Genomic DNA, 17,500 nt, shown 5'->3' on the forward strand with positions numbered 1-17,500 from the left:
TTATGAGTATACTGTAGCTGTCTTCAGATGCACCAGAAGAGGGCGTCAGATTTCATTATGGGTGGTTGGGAGCCACCATGTGGTTGCTGGGATTTGAACTCATGACCTTTAGAAGAACAATCAGTGCTCTTACCAGTTGAGCCATCTCACCAGCCCCAGAAAATGTTTTAAAAATAAGATAATTTTGCGGGCTGGAGAGATGGCTCAGTGGTTAAGAGCACTGACTGCTCTTCCAAAGGTCCTGAGTTCAATTCCCAGCAACCACATGGTGGCTCACAACCATCTGTAATAAAATCTGACGCCCTCTTCTGCTGTGTCTGAAGACAGCTACAGTGTACTCATATACATAAAATAAATAAATCTTTAAAAAAAAAAAAGATAATTTTGCTGGGCGGTGGTGGTATACACCTTTAATCCCAGCACTTGGGAGGCAGAGGCAGGCGCATTTCTGAGTTCGAGGCCAGTATGGTCTACAGAGTGAGTTCCAGGACAGCCAGGGCTATACAGAGAAACCCTGTCTCAAAAAAACAAACAAAAAAAAACAAAACAAAACAAAACAAAACAAAAAAACAATAGTTCATGATAGTAAGATATTTTTGTTATTTTTGTGGTTGTTGTTTGCCTGTATGGTGGGTATATGCATACCTGCAGTTGCTTGGCACATGTGTATATGCAGATGTTTGTCCATGAGTATGTACTTGCATGTGGAGGCCTAAGGCTAGTACCAGGGGTCTTCCTATCCTTTGAGGCAGGATCTCTTAATTAAATCTGAAGTTTGCTGATGGCTAGTCTCCTTAGGAATCCTGTCTTTGCCTTTTAATGCTGTCCATTCATACACACTTTGTTTTTATGTAGATACCTGTGATATGAATTCTGATCCTCTTGCTATCATGGCAAGTACTTTAATTACTGATACATCTGTCCAGCCTATAAGACATTAATAATGTGCTTTGAAACCTTCAGAAGGACAAGAGAATTTATGGGATATGTTTGTTTTGGGGTTTGTCTTTTCTTGGACAAGGTTTCCCTATTAGCCTTGGCTGGCCTGGAACTTACAGTGTAGACCAGGCTGGCTTCACGCTTACAGAGATCTGCCCCGCCAAGTGCTGGGATTAAGGGTATGCATGTTAATGCCCAGCTGGAGAATGTTTAAAAATCGTGTGGTGTGCGGGGTGTGTGTGTGTGTGTGTGTTTTACTATTTTTAGAAGCAGCCTTTTTTTTTCTCTTATTAAAACATTTTTTATTATCTATTCTGTTCATGCTTTTCCACTCCCCCAACTCCTCCGAGATTCTCCCACCCCTTTACCCAACTCTATACCCTTTGTTTCTCTAAAAACTAGATAGGTCCAGAACTGAGGTGTGGTTAATATACCCAGTGAGATTCCACTGAATAAAACTATTTTTTCTTTGTAAGTGGGATCATTGGCAGATCGTTTCTTGGTTGGGTTGGTAGTTCCTGTGCCCTTCCTCTTCTCATTGTCACAGTTCCTTTGAAGTCCTATGTGTGTCAGTCCTGAGGTGTTTGGAGGGCATCATCCATCCCCTCTGGTCCTCCACCCATTTTCTGAATATGTATCTCCCTGAGCCCTGAAGAGAAGGATCTGATAAAGATGCCTGATTTATGGGGCTGGCGAGATGGCTCAGCGGGTAAGAGCACTGACTGCTCTTCCGAACGTCCTGAGTTCGGATCCCAGCAACCACATGGTGGCTCACAACTACCCGTAATGAGATCTGACGCCCTCTTCTGGTGCATCTGAAAACAGCTACATTGAATTACACCAGAGAGAAGGCCGGCAGAGGTCCTGAGTTCAATTCCCAGCAGCCACACACATGATAGCTCACAGCCATCCATACAGCTACAATGTACTCATACACATAGAATAAATAAAATAAATCTTTTTAAAAAAAAAAAAGATGCCTGATTTAGGATTGAGCATTCTAAAATTTCTCACTCTCTGCATATTGTCCAGTTGTAAATATCTCTGTTGGTTCTCATCTTAAAAGCAGGTATTTTGGATGGAAACAACTTGACAAAAAAAAAGTGTGCCATAAGTTGAAGGACCATCAGAGTGAAAGTATAGCGACCATTGAATAAGTAATGATGGCACTGATGGTGCCTTCCTTTTTCTTCTTTGCAGTGAACTCTAGGCCCTAAAGTGCTAGGCACAATGCTACTACACAGGCACATACCAGCTGTAATTGTTTCTCTAATATTACTAAATTGTTAGAAAAGAAAATGGAATTTTTTGTGCATTCAAGAATTTGCTTGGAAATCTTGAGAGAATCTATTGTTGACTTTGAAAATCACCAAATGTTCAGAGAAGGCCAGTTATATCATAGATAGAATTAAGTCTTTATTACAATTAGATGGAAATATAAGAATTAGGAATAGCTGGGAATGGTGGAGCATGCCTTTAATCCCAGCACTCAGGAGGCAGAGACAGGTGGATCTCTGTGAATTTGAAGCCAGTCTACAGAGAGTTCTAGGACAGCCAGTCTGTCATGCAGAAAAACCCCATCTCAAAAGCAAACAAAAAAAAATTAGGAATAAACTTAACTAGTAATAAACAAGTATAGTTGAGGAATATACAACCTATTTAAACTAAGAAAACTATGAATGAATTTTATTCATTCAGCAGTCTGTCAGCTATGTTACTGGTCTGCTGCATGATAAACATAGAGCCAGCTACCTTCATCTTTGTCAGTAAGTTGTTTTGAGAGGAAACACGTAATGAGACCACTTCTACATGGGTTTGAGAGGGGCTTCAGTGCTGGTACTTGATATTCCATCAACCTTGTGGTGTTTCATCATGGTACAACTTGTGTGTGAGTAACGTCAACTTCTTCACCTTCTTCTAGATGGCTGCTGCCAGGATAGAAGCTGGACACAACCGCCGCCACTTTAAGGCCGCTACTTTGGAGCTGAGTGAGGTGAAGAAAGAATTGCAGGCCAAAGAACACCTGGTACAGACACTGCAGGCTGAGGTGGATGAGCTCCAGTGAGTACCCAATGCTTGCACAAGTATACCCTGGGGCTGGCTATGGTGATCTCAGTCATTTTCCATATACCACATCAGAGCAGTTGTGGTTTTCTCTCATCTTTAGTTCATTTTGGATTATTTTAATTCACCAAGGATTATCTATCTTATCCTAAGGTGCCAAGGACTTTAGGGGCAAGTCAAAAGAACAGAACTCCCCGACTTCTTTCTCAGGAGGCCTGAGTTTAACCTTAACCTGGCTCTTCCTTGACTTCTTCCTGAAATAGAAAGAACCCCAATGTGTACACTAGTCAAGGGGTAGTTTGAGATTCATTGTAGCATCACACTAACAGAGTATCAACGTGGACATGAGGAAAGGGGCAGGTAAGCCCAGGCTGCACACACATCTCTACAGAAGCTTCAAAGGCCTGCGTTTGTTGTTATGAAAGTGTCTGACAGCACCCCGATCTGAGCTTTGTGACTACAGTATGGTGTGACAGAGTACACAGGGCTCTGCAGGGTTAGTGCAGGGCTAGAAGGACTCCACACTGTCTATGTAGTCAATGGTAAGGAGTCTCATCATGGACAGCCTTGGAGGACAAACTGAGAGAATTTTGTCATTTTGTTTTTAACCTGTTTGTTTGTTTGTTTGTTTGTTTGTTTAAATTCCAGGATTCAGGAGGGAAAGCATTCTCAAGAAATAACACAATTCCAGACTGAGCTGGCAGAAGCTAGAACCCAGCTCCAGCTTCTACAGAAGAGGCTAGATGAGCAGATGAGTCAGCAACCGACAGGGAGCCAAGAGGTAAGCTGGGCCCCTATTTTCCTAGTGCTCAGACGGAAAGTATATGCTTTTTAAATGTAATACTAAAACATGAATAGAAATTCCTTAGAACTGTTTTACAGTATAAGACAGCTTTTTAAAATTGTCTTAGTCGTGTGCTTTTGTTCTTTAGATGGAAGATCTCAAATGGGAATTGGATCAGAAAGAACGAGAGATTCAGTCCCTGAAGCAGCAGCTTGACTTGACAGAGCAACAGGGCAAGAAAGAACTAGAGGGTACACAACAGACACTGCAGGTTGGTCCTGTCCCTGTCCAGGGTCCTGGATCTGTGTTGAAATGATGCAGTCCAGCCAGGCTGAGTGTTACACGTGTAACAGGAGTGCTCTTGAAGTGGATCACCATGTAGGCTCTCTGACCCCACCCCAGTAATCTGAAGACATTGTCCCCATTTTAGAATGAGGCTCAGCATGGTTACCTGGTTTAGGTTACATGCTAGATGGAGGAGAAACTGAGACAAATTCAAGCACCATCCCTCGTTAAGCTATATGAAATGTATATACCAAGAACATGCTTTTTATTAGCTCTAGTGAGTAGTATCAATATGCAGTGTGAGCTTAGTTTATGACCAACTTCTCCATGAAGGCTCAAATGAGTAGTCTTTACTACTCAAGGAAAAGGCCAGAAACATAACTTCCTCATTTTTTTTTTAAGATTTATTTATTTTATGTGTAGGAGTACACTGTAGCTGCACAGATGGCCATGAGCCATCATGTGGCTGCTGGGAATTGAACTTGGGACTTCTGCTTGCTCCAGCCCGCTCGCTCCCGCATAATACACTGTAGCTGACTTCAGATGCACCAGAAGAGGGCATCAGATCTCATTACGGGTGGTTGTGAGCCACCACATGGTTGCTGGGATTTGAACTCATGACCTCTGGAAGAGCAGTTAAAGATTTATTTATTTGAGTACACTGTTGCTGTTTTCAGATTCACCAGAAGAGGGCATCCTATCCATTACAGATGGTTGTGAGCCACCATGTGGTTGCTGGGAATTGAACTCAGGACCTCTGGAAGAGCAGTCAGTGTTCTTAACTGCTGAGCCACCTCTCCAGCCCATAAGTTAATATCTTTGGGGGGGGGGTGTTTTGTTTTGTTTTGTTTTTGTTTTTGTTTTTTCGAGACAGGGTTTCTCTGAGTAGCCCTGGCTGTCCCGGAACTTACTCTATAGACCAGGCTGGCCTCGAACTCAGAAATCTGCCTGCCTCTGCCTCCCAAGTGCTGGGATTAAAGGCGTGCACCACCACCGCCTGGCTATAAGATAATATCTTAAAGTGTGTCTTAAGATGTTTATTTTTTGAGACAGGCTCTTACGTAGCCCAGCTCTTATGACCTCAGCTTGATATGTAGCTAAAATTGGCCTTGAAGCTAAAACTGGTCTTTCTTTTTTCCCATTAATTAATTAATCAACATCCTGATTGAAACCCTCCCCCTCCTCCCAGTTCCCTCCCTCACACAGTCCCTCCTCCCATCCTCCCTCCCCTTCTCCTCTGAGAAGGGGGAAGCCCCACTGAGTACCAACCCACCCTGGCACGTCAGGTCACTGCAGGACTAAGCATGTCCTCTCCCACTGAGGCCAGACAAGGCAGCCCAGTTAGGGGAATAGGATCCATAGGCAGGCAACAGATTCAGGGATATCCCCAACTCCATTTGTTGGGGGGACTGGTGTGAAGACCAAGCTGCACATATGCTACATACGTGTGAGGATCCTAGGTCCAGCCCATGTATGCTCTTTGGTTGGTGGTTCAATCTTTGGAAGCCCCCAAGGGTCCAGGATAGTTGACTCTGTTTAGTCTTCCTGTGGAGTTCTATCCCTTTGGGGCCTTCAATCTTTGTCATGACTCTAAGACTCCCCAAGCTCCATCCAATGTTTGACTGTGGGTCTCTGCATCTGTTTCAGTCAGCTGCTGGGTGGAGCCTCTGAGAGGACAGCTATGCTAGGCTACTGTCTGCAAGCCTAACAGACTATCATTAATAGTGCCAGGGACTGGTGCTTATGGAAGGGATGAATCTCAAGTTGGGCCAGCCTTGAACTCTTAATCCTTCTGCCTCCTGAGCCTCACCAGTGCTGGGATTATAGGCATGAGCCACTCACTAAGATCTTTTAGCTTTAAAAAATATATGATCATTCTCCTTAGACTATCAAGTCTGAGTTGGAAATGGTACAGGAAGATCTGTCCGAGACCCAAAAGGATAAGTTTATGCTTCAAGCCAAAGTTTCTGAACTGAAGAACAACATGAAGACCCTGCTGCAGCAGAACCAACAGCTCAAGCTGGATCTCCGCCGTAGTGCGGCCAAGGTTGGGTTTAGGTTGCATCCCTTACAAGTTAACCGTCGATCTCATTTAGATTTTGGCTGGGGGTATGGCAGGGGGAAGGCAGGAGATTGGCGGGTTTTCTAGTCACTCACAGATCAAAACATTTAACTATCTTGGGCACAAAGATCATAAAGAACTCTGCTTGGACAGTGGCCAAACAACTTTATTTTGTTACCTTGTTCAAGAGAATATTTATTTCTATTCTTGAGCACACATATCATCTTGCTGTGATACTTACTAATTTAAACTGATGAACATATAGCCATGATGTCCTGCCATTGTGGGACACAGTGCCTTCAGCTTGGCTCAGGTGGGAACCCTGATGGACGGTTGAAATAGTTGGCAGATAATTTTTTGCACAATTGAAGTAAATATCACCTAATTTCTTAGGGAAGCTCAGAGTATCGGCGTCTATCCCAGGGAAGGCCCATAAGAGAGCTCTAATGCCTGTTCAGTCATTTCTCCTTAGGGTCATGCACAAGAGGTATGTGCTTAGCTAAGTGCATTAGGATTACTGCACCGGCTAGAATATCCTAACCTCCTCACTACTGGACTGCCTTCATAGACCTGGAAGTTCAGTCCTCTTCTCAGAGTGGGATGCAGGGAGGGTCAGTTGTCACAGTGGAGAGTGAAGAGAGCTAATGATGTGTTTTTACAAACAGAAGAAAGAGCCAAAAGGTGAGTCCAGCTCATCCAGTCCTGCAACACCCATCAAGATACCAGACTGCCCTGTCTCAGCCTCATTGCTAGAGGAGCTGCTGAGGCCCCCACCCGCTGTGAGCAAGGAGCCTCTCAAGAACCTCAACAGCTGTCTGCAGCAGCTCAAGTATGATCTGTTTCCTGTACCCCATTTGTTCAGCATTTACACATGACCCCATGTTTTTTTCTGGGGGCATCTCTTCTGTTGTTTGTAGAGTGCCTGTGTCTTTGAAGCTCTTGTGAAGTAGAGAATCTTTACTGCAGAGCTTCTGGGGTCCTGTTGTAAGGTGAAAATAGCTAAGTAAATCTTGGTGGGCCCTTAAAAAGTCAACTGTTATACCTGTCCCCTATATACTGAGCCTCTTAGCTTGGGACACAAGAGACCAGCGTCATAGGCTATATATGGCACATGGGACCCTGATAGGCAGGTGACCTTGTTGGAGGAAATCACTTGTGACAATAGCCTCAGGTGACAGCTTCTAGACAGCAACTTGATTAGCATCAGGCCTTCAGGTCTGTGTCTTTCTCTTGTTCCTGATGGAAGCACTTCTCAGAAAACAGAAACCTATATCAGATCGTTTACTGGCTTCTACCCAGAGTGGAAAAAAAAATGTCAAGAGCTTTTGCTTTCTTTGGCTCCTGCTGCAGGATATTTGATGACACTGGGAACCCCGTGATTGTATTATTTACTGGAAAAACCTGTTTCTAGTTGTGATATGTTTCAGCCCAGCATATACCTTTAATCCAAGAGCTTTCTGTTTATTGTAAACAGGATTGAATAAAGTCAGCCATAAGTCTAGAGGAGGAGCAATCAGCCAGTTGACAGGGAGTGAACATAGCGGGGAAGAAACCGAGAATAAGAGGAAGTCAGGAGGAGGGATAGAGAGATCACAGGTTGTGAAAGGGTGGAGCATTTGAGTTTGTGGGTTTGAGGCTGGGCAGAGGAGGAGAGCTCCTTTTCCTTTGGATTGTTGCTGAGGGGGAAGCCAGCTGGACATTTTCCCTGCCTTTCTGAGTTAGCCGGCTTTTACCCCACTATCTGGCCCGTGAGTCTTTATTAGTAAAATCGAATGATGGAAATTTTGTTAATAGCAAACAACAGATTCCAGCTGACTTTGCTGGTCTGTGATAATATTTATTAGTCTTTGAGAGAAACACGTATGACCAGTGGTGAGCCCATTGCATTCACTGTAGCTTGTTAGAGCTGTGACTGGTGGTTCTGTCTGATCCTTGTATAATTTAGGGTTTCTTCTTCTGCTTTCTCTCATCTCCCCAGGCAGGAAATGGACAGTCTACAGCGCCAGATGGAAGAGCATACCATCACTGTGCATGAGTCCCTGTCCTCGTGGGCTCAGGTGGAAGCTGCCCCAGCAGAGCATGCCCATCCCCGAGGAGACACAAAGCTACATAATCAAAACAGTGTTACCAGAGAAGGGCTGGGCCAATGACCACTGTTGTCCTCATCACCAAGTATTTGTGGCTATTGAAGGAATACTCTTGTCAATATTATTTATTTGATCGAATGCTCTGGTGGCTTTTTTTTTCCTTTTTTAAGAAATGAGATTTAAATTTCCCTTTACTTTTTATCAAGGATTAAAATAACAGAAAAAAACTGGGAGGTAGTGGTACACACTTTTAATCCCAGCATCCAGAAGGCAGATGCAGGCATGATCTCTATGAGTTGAGGCCAGCCTGGGCTACAGGTCAGTAGTTCCAAAACAGCCAGGGCTACACAGAGAAACCCTGTCATAAATAAATAGATAGGTAGATAGATAGGATGAGACAAGGATTAAAAACATAGTCATTTTACATTACAACTGGCTTTTCCCACGAAATGACCAAATCTTAAAAACATCAGAGTCTGGACTACTGGAGAAACCTGGGTGTGTCTGTCTGAGCAGTCACTTGAAGGAGGGAACCTTACGTGTGGCTATAGGCACACATAAGACCTTTACTAGTCTACATAAATGAGGTTTTATTTGCACCTTTTGCTTTTTATTTCATTTGCTTTTCAGACTATTCCACCTAAATAGGATGTATATATAAATATTGATTGAAAGTCTTTTAAAACCATATACCTGTATTATTTAAGGACCTAATTGTCTTACTGATTTCCTTTTGAAAATTTGCTATTGGGAAACAATATACATGTAGCTTTAGGGATATCAGTTTAAAAATGTATTTTAAGAAATATAACTTATTTTCTATGCATCCTAAAACCAAATACTCTTGGTACAGAAAGAGTTATTTTAGTTTTAGTCTTTTTATTTCTGAAGGTCTTTTCTGCCACCGTCTCCATGAATTAATAACCCTGGCCTCTCAGGTCTGTGGCCTTATGTGGTTTTACTCACTTTGGCTTACCAATAGGCAAGGCCAGTCAGGCCTTGCAGTTAGCAGGGGATGAAAGGACCTCCAAGGTCTACTCATATTAACCTGACATTTGGAGAACACTGGCACAGGAAAAGAGTAGGAAAGGAGGCTGCCTTGGTCTTTGTGGGTTATAGGCTGCATATACTGTGTCCCAAAGATGGTGTTTATGAAGCATTGTGAATGTCTATCTGTGTGGTTGTCAGGAACTACCATGGACCTCTGTTGAATTCTTGTAGCACAAGAAGTCAGAGTAATACCTGGAAGAAGGTAGGCGACTTTGGTCTTCTGAGACAGGGTCAAGAGACAAAAGCCTTATTTAAAGTCAGTACTAAGTATGTGATTTATTACTGTCTGCTTCCCAGATCATAATAATGCTTTATATACTGACTAATTAGAAGAGCTGGAGTCCTTAATCTTTGTGAATGCTTGTGAAGAAAATTTAAAATAAAGGGGGTTTTTTGACTCATGAGTGTAATCCCAGCACTCGGGAGGTAGAATCAGAAAGAGGATCAGTTTAAGACTAGTTTTCAGCTACATAGCAAGTTTGAGGCAAGACTGTGTTACATGAACCCATGACTTAAAAAGACAGACAAGCTGGAACAACAAAAAAAGATGTGAAATATTGTTAGAAGGAAAAGAAAGGCCTGAAGAAGGAAGCTTTAAGCAGCAGTGATCAGCTAGTTGGTGTCTTTTACTGGGTTTCTTGTCTATTTTGTGGATAATCAGTTTGGAATTTTTAATCTGTGTTCTCTTATAATATCTTATTAGAAGGTTAGCTGATATGGTTAAAGTAGAACTATCCACAGTGATGTCTAGTGTTTGAAAAATATTCTCTAGCAAGTATTGGAATTTTAAAATGTGAATATCATTTATTTGTACAGGGTTTATCTTTTAAAAAAACTTAAAAACTTTATTATAAATATACCCTTTTAATCTCTAAGTTAGAAATTAGAAAAAGATGGTAATTTACATTCTTATTTATTTTGTATTTTTAATGTCAGAACCAAGAAATAGCACTTGGTTTGGACTTAATTCTGCAGCAGAACTAGTTCCCCTATGTGAGGAGATCTTCAAGTGAGTTGTTGCTTGTGTTATCTGGGAAAGAATAAGCTAATTCTGAACTCATTCAAGTGAAGGTTGGTTTCATGTCTTAACCCATTTCCTCTGTTGCTTTGCCGTTCCATGTGCACGTACACCCTCAGAAATGGCACTTCTTCTAAACTTTGTAGTCTGCTTTGCGGGTCCCTGGCTACATTCCTCTTGGCTCCATGAAAGGCCTGGCATGTCTTGGCTTCTTTCTCTGTCCCTCTTTGTGTTCCAGTGTGTCTTTCTCACATTTGCAGTTCAGAGGACTCTCAGATTGGAGCTGGCATTCTCTTAGGGTTAAGTCACCTTGAAGTTGAGTTTTCACGTTCCTTTTTGTGTTTGTTTGTTTTGGCTTTTTCCCTCCTGAGAAGGATCTGAGGGATTCTATTGTACTTTACCTCCTTAAGCTTATTCTTGATTGAATATAGTTTGATTACTATTGCCTATGCAGCCAAAACTGGGAATTTTAGGTTTGCTCATGAAACACTGCAGGCAGGTCTGGAGGATTACTTTTTTAGGCAGTCTCACACCATTGTCTACCATTTGTGCATATATCATATATGCTGTATCATGTCCTATACTGGACACCTTGGCTGTACTATTAATTGGTTTTCTTATGTTTAAAAAAATTACCATGAAATTTCTATCATTGTTTTTCTGGTAGACATCCAATTGATGGCCATGATTTTAGATTTTTACACCATTGTAGCAGGCAATGATGTTGAAAAGATGTAAGGCTGACTTTACATGGACTTTAGGTACAGGGAGAAGGACCTGCTGTCTCAGAAGGTAGTCTTAGTGTATAAATCAGAAAGCTTGGTTAAATTCTTCTCCATTCAAAACAAACTTTACCAGTATGTGGATACTGTAAAAGCCATAGTCTTATAGGTCACTATGATATATATATTTTCATATATTTTGAAATAAAAATTGGCAAGTGAAGATTTTGGATTTAAAAGGGACTATCATATTTGAAAATTAAAAATCCTGGAGCCTTGGAGGACCCCAGTGATAAGAATAATACTGTGGAATGAGATATCCCAAGTCTTATTGTAACATGCTCAGTAGTCTGGAATTCTAGCCCAGTCTACTCTGTAGTGGTCATAGGTTCTGAAAGGATCCTTGGGTCCATGTCTAGTTTGGAGGGTCCAACATTTCAGTGCTTTTTGAGTTTCTCATTTTTATAAAAAGTTATCTCACAAGGAAGTCAGTCTTCATGTTGGGGTTTTCCTAGGGAAACTGTCATTACTGGTAACAAACTGTAACTTTAAAAGGCATGTTTTTGCTGTTATTGTTTTTTTAATATGAGTATGCTTGGGAACTCCTTACATTTTATGCAATAAACTATTTTTGGTAAAGGTTTTCATAATTCATTGGGGGAGGACTTCCCTTTTAGGGCTAGTGTTTTGTCATATTTGGGAGTAGCTTTTATAGCTCATGTTGTTTCCTACTACCATTTTAAAAGGTAATCATGTCCTACCAAAGTTTGAGGTAGGATAAGAAGATTCACTCCTTGTTGTATTAGACCAACAGAAGTAGCATGGTAACCATTTCTCTTCACTGGCCTGCATCTACCATCACCATGAAGGAGCACATTTGCAAAAGCATGGGCATGAGCAGAGGATGCTGGGAGTCTATCTGCACAGTGCTCTTAAGCTGACTAGTTTCTCCTGGTTTAGTTTTCATATCTCAAGCAACTTTTTCTCTTTTTCATTCACCCTTTATTTTTTAAAGATTTATTTATTAGTATACATAAGTACACTGTAGCTGACTTCAGATACACCATAAGAGGGCATCAGATCTCATTACAGATGGTTGTGAGCCACCATGTGGTTGCTGGGATTTGAACTCAGGACCTTCAGAAGAGCAGTCAGTGCTGTTACCCGCTGAGCCATCTCGCCAGCCTTCATCCCTTATTTTTGATCAATGAATTATACAAGCCTATTTCAGGTAAAAGTTATTAATAAGCCACACAGTTTAAATCAGGTATGGGAATAGAGAAGAATTTGTGAAGCTCAGTATATAAGTTCCCAAGGCACTCAGAAACCTGATAGTTTATGCAGTATTAGAAGCAAGTTATGAGGGAACTATAAAGGGGGTTATTTAACACCCCTGCCATCCATGATGGGTGTCTTAGTTTAGGTTTCTGTTGCTATGAAGAGACACCATGACCACAGTAATGTGTGTGTGTGTGTGTGTGTGTGTGTGTGTGTGTGTGTGTAAATGACTTGGGCAAAAGCCTATTTAGAAAAGATAAGCTAGCTCTCTACTTAACACTAAAAACAAAGGCAAATTCCAAACAAGATAACATTGGAACATTTTTTTTCTTTTTCGGTTTTTCTTTTCTTCTTTTGTTTTTCTGAGACGGGTCTCTCTGTTAGCCCTGGCTGTCCTGGATCTCACTCTCTAGATCCTCCTGCCTCTTCCTTCCAAGTGCTGGAATTAAAGACGTACACCATCAATGCCTAGCAACCACCACTCTCATAAAGGAAAACATTTAATTGGGGCTGGCTTACAGTTCAGAGGTTTAGTCCTTGATTGTCCTGGTGGGAAGCATGGTGCTAGAGAGGTAGCAGAGTTCTGCATCTGGATCAGCAGGTAGCAGAAAGAATAACACCTCAAAGCCCGCCCACTGCGAATTCCTGGGACAAGGCTGAACCTCCAATAAATGCCACTCCCTGTGAGTTTTTAAGGGCCATTTTCATTCAAACCACCACATTGGGTAACCTTTTAGGAGTCTTCAAGCCTAAGTTTGTAAGAATTCTTAGAATCCTGTGCCGTTCACTACCCTTTGTCAACGTTTATATAACTATGCACTATTTCTGTCTTCCATCCCCTTGGTCCTTACAATGGCTTGAACCTGGCTCCCAAAATAAACTGGGTGGTGACCTGTTGCTGAAGGTTTTTCCCAGGGAGATGTAAACAACAATGTTAAGTTCAGTCTGGAGAGCCAGTGAGTTTATTGGGGTTCTTTACAGAGCATGGCTGAGAGGGTGATTACAGGAGTGTGGGTGCAGTTGAAAAGCCTCTACCTCATGGCACAGACAGAGCACTCCTTCCCTAATGTCCCCCACTGTCTATATGCTAGCCTCTCCAACACAACACTTGGCAGGAGCAGCTACATACTCAGGCGTGGTTCTCAGAGGACAGTCACATTCACAGGTCTTTTGTGTTCTTCTATAATTGAACTAGAGTTAGAGTTAAAGATGCACCTACTAGACTGCAGTTGTAGCAGCCCAGGTAAGACGTGCTCACTCTTCCTCAAGTCAGCTCCAGAAGCTCCTAGGATATACATAATTATACAATTGATAGAGAGAAAGATAGATATTATATACATAATTAGGGTCAAGTATTACCTTCACAGTAAAATACCTTTGTGTGTTCTTTATATATCCTAGAGTAGTTGGACTCTGTGGAGGAGCAGCCTTGGTTTACACACCCCACAGTATGTTTTCTGAACATTAAATTAGCATTTCCACATGCATTCCACTACCCTTTGTCTACTCTTGTATAACATCACTACCTCCATCAGGAAAATCAAAGTGGGCTTTCTCAACATTTACATACCTTGTCATTCTGAAAGTCAGTCTAGACCTCCGTGCCATCCTGTTGTGGGCCTAGCTACAATCCATAGACCATAATTCCTGGCCTGCTGTTTTTCCTAGCTTAGTTATATGAACTAGCATGTCTCCACCTGAGAATCTCAGGCTCCTGGTTGTTGCTGTTCCCAATTCTCTCTCCTGAATTCTCTACTATGGGCTGAGACCAACCACATATAACTTAACATATGGCTGGATCTCTGAAAGTATAGTACATTTCTGATAAGTCTCTGGTTTTTAAAACACGCTGGCCTGAACTCAAGATCATCCTCCTGGGTTTCAAGTAAATGTTTTAGTCACTACACACAGATCTGTCTTAGTGAACAGTGGTCTTTTTCTTTTTTATTAAAGATTTATTTATTTTATGTATGAGAGTACACTGTGGCCGTCTTCAGACACACCAGAAGAGGGCATCATAACCTACTACAGATGGTTGTGAGCCACCATGTGGTTGCTGGAAGTTGAACTCGGGACCTTTGGAAGAGCAGCCAGTGCTGTTAACTGCTGAGCCATCTCACCAGCCCAATGGTCTTTTTAAATAAACACAATTATGAAGCAAAAGACAAAACACTAAAAGTTGTTCTCTACTGCTATATGACATATTCCTGTACCTATAATTAATACCTTGCCCATCTGCCTCTGTCTACAATTAAATTTACTTATTTATTTTGTTTTTTTGAGGCAGGGTTTCCATCCTTAGTCTTGGATGCCTCTTGGGCTCGATCTGTAGACCAGGGTGGCCTCAAACACAGAGATCCACTTGGCGTCTGTCTGGGATTAATGATGTGCACCACTACACCCAGCTAAACTGAAATATATCTAAATTGGCTTTCTAAATCCTGGGGCTGTAAAAATAACTGGAAATTCATCTTAGCATTTCTCAAGTCATCTGGTTGGTTTGTTTTATATCTAGTTTGGCTTCCCCAAGCCTGTTCTGAAAGTAAAGTTACATCTTTAACTGAAGATATGACCTGAAGGGTGTGTATATCTGGCTCTTGGCCAGTAACCTATAAATTGATTGTGCACATAACTCGTCGGGGCCAAAACTCAGGTCTTTTTAGGCTATTCCTCAGGCCACCCTCTTCAGATAGTGAGAACTGGTCTTACCAAATCCTCATTGGCAGGAAGGTAGGGTACACATTTGAACAGAACAGGCCTCCACCTCAGCGTCCATCCTCCACTCTGCCTTCTAAGACCTACTAAATAAGCAGCCTGCACCTTCTTGCTGAAGACCACTCAATGTACATGAGAAGCCTCTACACCATCACGAGCTTCTATAATCTTCGGTCCCCTCGTGATCTGTAGTCAGAAGTGAAATTATAGTGACATATGCTTGTAATCAACACTTCTGCGAGCTCAAGGAGGCAGATCTCCAGCATAAAGCCATTTGAGGGTATATAGTTAAGACTCAAAAAAAGAAAAAGCAAAGGTTAGAAAAAGACTTCAACATTTATAATTAGCAGCCAGGCATGTTGGCTCACATCTTTAATCCCAGTGCCAGGTAGGCTTTCGCGTTATCCGTCAGAATGGTATAGACATTCTGCCTGTATTCCAGAGAAACATCTCCACTAACAGAAGGCAAAGCTAGGCTCTCTGGACTTGGCCGCAGTGTTCACCCTCAGCCCCAACCAGTCAAGGACTCTGCCCCCAGCTCTGCTGGCTTCGGGATGGGACACAGCCTGGGTAGCCCAGGCTCTCGCTCTCCTGCAGCGAGACTAGCGGCGAATAAACAACTCAGGGCGGCACGCCCACTACACCGAAAGGCGAACAGCGCCGGGCAGCGCGCCGAGTCCGACTCAGGACCCCGACGTGCTGCCCGCGCCACTGCCGGGCTGCGCTTGCGCTAATCAGGACCCGGACTGCCTCCGACGCCGCCTGAGGCTGGGTTCCTGGCCGCGTTCTAGCCTGGTCGTTGGGAAACGGGAGGCCCCGTACTGCGCGCGCAGCCCGCCTGGTCTTCCCACGGCCGGCCGGAGGAGGCGAGCGGTCTTCTGAGGGCCCGAGGCGAGCGCGGCGCGGGCTGTGGCCTCGGCGCTGGGGTGGCGATGCTGTGGCAGCGGCTGGCTGTGGTGGAGTGGGCGGCGCTGGCCTGGGAGCTCCTGGGCGCCTCGGTGCTGCTCTTCGCGGTGCGCTGGCTGGTCCGGCGGTTGGAGAAGCGGCCGCGGGACCCGAACCGTTGCGGGACACTCTCCTCTCCGCCCGGCGCGTCTGAAGCGGTGGCCGAGCGGCCAGGTAAGGCAGCGTCAGTCGTGGAGGAAAACTTCACTCTCCCCGCACCCTGGATGCGGCCGGACCCTGTCGCGGCCCGAGTCCCTTGGCGGCTGTTTTGGGAACTCCTGATAAGAACCCACATCCCTCTTCTTAGTTAGCACTTTTCCCAGCTCTCCACCTCCCTAAACTATAATTCCATGCTTAGGATGTATGTGTTCTTCAGAAGCCACTTTTCACTAGCACTCACTTTCTCCTAAATCTAGTTCTTAGTGAAGATGAATAGTAACCCACCCCCCCCCCCGATTTTCTAGAAGGAAAATGACATGTTAAACCGTTAACTAAACCTTAGAACTTCAGAGCTAACCCAACCATAACAAAATCTTACGGGTAACTGAGGTTCCATTTGGTACTATGAACTTTTTGTTTGTTTGTTTGTTTGTTGTTTTTTCGAGACAGGGTTTCTCTGTGTAGCCCTGGCTGTCCTGGAACTCACTCTGTAGACCAGGCTGGCCTCGAACTCAGAAATCCGCCTGCCTCTGCCTCCCAGGTGCTGGGATTAAAGGCGTGCGCCACCACCGCCTGGCCACAATTTCATTATTATTAATTATTTAGGGCTGGGGATAAAACTCAAGGCCTGGCATATCTTGGCAAATCTTCTACCACTGACGTACTTATCAACTCTTTCTTAGTAGTCATTGATTTCATGGGGGTTTTGTTTTTGTTTGGTTGGTTTTTTGTTTGTTTGTTTTGTTTTTGTTTTTTTGCTGAAGAAACAGGGACAGGAAGGTCAGGGCCGAGCTTGTGATTTTACATGGCTGTCGGGAAATGAAATGTTTGTGTTGTGACAACAGGACCAACACCCTGTCTTTTGGATTTTACATTCTCTTGTCCCCCTAAGAAAATAGCATAGTCTTACTGCAACTTGATGTGCCATGGCTGGTTGATGGGGGTGGAGAGGAACTGAGAGAAGGGGGAGAGCAAACTTTGGTCAGGATGTAAAACAGACATTTGAGTTTAAAAAAAGGAAGTAGCACCCAAAGAGGCTAGTCTCTGACTTGGGAATACACACACACACACATGTACACGCAATTACAGGAAAGCACGAAGCAAGTAAGTAATAGTGTGCACTAGTCCGTTTACTCGGTGAACACTGTACCAAAAACTCAAGAGGTCACAGTGAAAATCACCCAGACGCTGAAGTAGAGCAGTGCATGTGGCTGATAGGGTACAGAGCCAAATACCAGTGTTTGTGGCATCTCGTTTCACTAAAAGATTCTTTTCAGTGTTTAGTTTTTCATTTTGAAATCATTTTAAGGTGTATAAAGGATTATAAAAAACAATCCAGAACAGTTCAACTTGTGTACTAAGATACTCTACCAACTGGTCGGAGGGGAAAAG

The 17,500-nt window shown here is 43.2% G+C and overlaps 2 protein-coding genes across 6 annotated transcripts in view; both read left to right on the top strand.

Annotated features, from left to right (window-relative positions):
- The window catches only part of Golga3 (golgin A3), a 49,708-nt gene extending 38,058 nt beyond the window's left edge, over positions 1-11,650 (top strand). For all 4 annotated transcript variants that reach the window (XM_031337307.1, XM_031337309.1, XM_031337310.1 and 1 more), the window contains exons 19-24: positions 2,861-3,000; positions 3,652-3,784; positions 3,936-4,058; positions 5,958-6,119; positions 6,800-6,963; positions 8,113-11,650. In XM_031337307.1, the coding sequence (XP_031193167.1) occupies positions 2,861-3,000; positions 3,652-3,784; positions 3,936-4,058; positions 5,958-6,119; positions 6,800-6,963; positions 8,113-8,284 (894 nt within the window). In that variant the 3' untranslated portion in view covers positions 8,285-11,650. The remainder of the gene's footprint in view (positions 1-2,860; positions 3,001-3,651; positions 3,785-3,935; positions 4,059-5,957; positions 6,120-6,799; positions 6,964-8,112) is intronic.
- Positions 11,651-15,734: 4,084 nt separating this feature from the next.
- Positions 15,735-17,500, top strand: part of Ankle2 (ankyrin repeat and LEM domain containing 2) — a 31,194-nt gene continuing 29,428 nt past the window's right edge. For both annotated transcript variants that reach the window (XM_031337311.1, XM_031337312.1), the window contains exon 1: positions 15,735-16,123. In XM_031337311.1, coding sequence (XP_031193171.1) covers positions 15,937-16,123 — 187 coding nt within the window. In that variant the 5' untranslated portion in view covers positions 15,735-15,936. The remainder of the gene's footprint in view (positions 16,124-17,500) is intronic.

Source organism: Mastomys coucha, unplaced genomic scaffold (assembly GCF_008632895.1).
Source record: "Mastomys coucha isolate ucsf_1 unplaced genomic scaffold, UCSF_Mcou_1 pScaffold22, whole genome shotgun sequence".
In the NCBI taxonomy this organism is placed as follows: Eukaryota; Metazoa; Chordata; class Mammalia; order Rodentia; family Muridae; genus Mastomys; species Mastomys coucha.